The sequence below is a fragment of the Momordica charantia genome, assembly GCF_013281855.1.
Source record: "Momordica charantia cultivar OHB3-1 chromosome 7 unlocalized genomic scaffold, Mcharantia_2.0 BLBB01000007.1, whole genome shotgun sequence".
NCBI classification, from domain to species: domain Eukaryota; kingdom Viridiplantae; phylum Streptophyta; class Magnoliopsida; order Cucurbitales; family Cucurbitaceae; genus Momordica; species Momordica charantia.
The window spans coordinates 15,090,545-15,092,841 of NW_028275165.1; the positions used below are offsets into that span (position 1 = coordinate 15,090,545).

General features: G+C 42.9%; 1 protein-coding gene across 1 annotated transcript; it reads right to left on the minus strand.

Annotated features, from left to right (window-relative positions):
• LOC111016225 (Exostosin family protein) lies at positions 1 to 2,297 on the minus strand. Its single transcript, XM_022291534.2, has one exon. The coding sequence runs from the start codon at positions 1,884 to 1,886 to the stop codon at positions 444 to 446; it is 1,443 nt and encodes a 480-aa protein (XP_022147226.2). The 5' UTR covers positions 1,887 to 2,297; the 3' UTR covers positions 1 to 443.

Consider the following 2,297-nt stretch of genomic DNA (forward strand, 5'->3'; position numbering starts at 1 on the left):
TAGATATAACTACCATATTATTAATTTTGAGGTATAGCATCTTTTGAACATTCATAACTCAGGAATACAAAAAAGAAAAGAAAAACACCAAACCTAATGCTTAGCTCAACGGTTAAAGCATATTCGACCAAAAAGTCGTGATTTCCAATTCTCACCCGTCACTTGTGGTAAAAAAAGAAAAAAAAAATACACAAAAAAGGTACTTCCACAGCACAAAGTTGTAATTCTTCGTATACCCATAAAAAATGCAGCAGTTCTATCATCGATGTAATCTCAATTAAAAAAGGCCAAAGAATAGCCAATGGGAGGAGGATTTATGTACAAGACTCTTACTTTGTAAAGCATTTTCTAGCAGCAATCAATGGCGCTGATCCAATAGCCAAATCCTCGTTTATTTCCATTGTTCTTGATTGCAGTTGGAAAAATCTGCAACATTTTCTCTCTCAGATTTTCCGGGAAAATGTATACTTATAATCATCAGGATCATCAAATCCTACACCAGGATCTCTTCCCTCCCTCATCTTCCTTCTAACATCTTCTACTCTCTCAAGAATCCCTTTAACTGCTAAATCAAATGCATCTTCAAAATCCCTCATTCTTGATCTGGGATCTGCATAAACAATCCTTGGAATGAGTCCTATGACCTCCTCTCTCATGGCGGATTCTCTGTTCTTGGGAATCCCTTTCAAAACCCCTTCTATGCTCTCGTTCCAGTTGTTCACATCCCTCACGGGTATATACACAGAATAAGCTGTTTGGTTCTCGGGAAAATGCCATAAATATTGGGAATAAGCAGTACCTGGATGAAATAAAACTGGAATGCACCCAGCTAAAATCGAATCGAATATGGATCTTCTGGTGTATGAATCTCCTGGAGGTTGCAAGCAGAAGATCGAGCTCTGAAACTCCTTCATCGTGGTAACTGGATCGTCGCAATTAACCCCATCGGAACTGCAATCGATGAATTTGCAGAGAGATGAACCTCTGCACTGATCGATTACCAGGCCGCGAATGGAGTCTCTAAGCTCCGGCCGTGGAGCGCCGGCGAAGGTGAACAAATGGCGGCGCCGTTTGGCTCTCATGAGTCTCTGCCATTCAACAACTTCGCTGCGATTCGAAGGATGGAAATACGTCGGATACGGAATCGCGAAGTCGTTCTTCCAAGAACTTCCTTCCACGGACAGCATCGTCATATTGTGAGATTCCGGCAGGAATCTCAATTTGCTTCCCCAATCGGAAACCTCATCGGTTTTCCTCCGGAAATCCCAAGAAATTCTCCCGGCGACGAAGAAATGATCCCTCCCAAACATCCTCTTCCACTCCGATTTCGTAGAAATCAAACTCAGGAAATCCCTAGCCGAAGAATCCCTCACCGAGATGCTCGGATTCCAAAGGTAATGGCTGATATCGAGGCCGGCGTAGAACGGTACATAAACAGCCGACGCCATGGCCGAATCGTTCGTCAAGCACTCGTACTGCTTCATATTGTTGTGGAAAATCACTTCCAACAGAAATTGATTCGTCTTGAACCAACTATTGCCGGAGAAAACCCCTGGAGAATCTCCGATTCCAGGCCCGAGGCCGGCGTTCGCCAGATACGGACACATATCAGGTTTGTCGGTTCCTCGAGTGAGAGAGCGGCAGTTTTCGGTCAAATCGGAGTTGAATCTGCTCGGAATGTTCTGGATGAACACGTAGCGGCCGGAGCAACGATCGGCGGGGAATTTGAAGAGGGTAGGGTTAAGAGATGAAGCGATGGCGCCATTGTTGAGGGAGCGGAAGGTGGAGTAATCAAAAGAGAGGAAAATGGAGATCAAGGCGAAGGAAATGAAGATGGCGAAGCAGAGATCGGTGGAGCAGTGGGTTCTGATCAGCTTCTTCTCCATTTTGGGCTGTGGGTGTCGGCGGAATCTGAAGCGAAGCAATGGCGGATCATTGGAGTGAAGGAAAACCAAAACCCATGATGAAATTCAACGCAGAGAGAGGATTTTCAGAAGAAAATGGGTAGAAAAACAAAAAAAAAAGGTTCAGAATCTGCATGAAGTGGGAAGAAGGAGAAGAAGAAGAGTACAAATTCCACTTTTACGCCATTGATTGGGTGACGGAGGAAACAAAATCGTCGGTTACAGTATTGGGAATGCCCATCTCTTTTAATTTACCAACGCACACTAAGCTGTTTTTATTTCTATTTTTTTTTAGTTTCAATATTTGTTATGAATTTTTGTATTTTTATAAATTTTCTAGAAATATTATCCATCAATCCATATTTTAGTAATATTTTTGTAAAATGGATACCT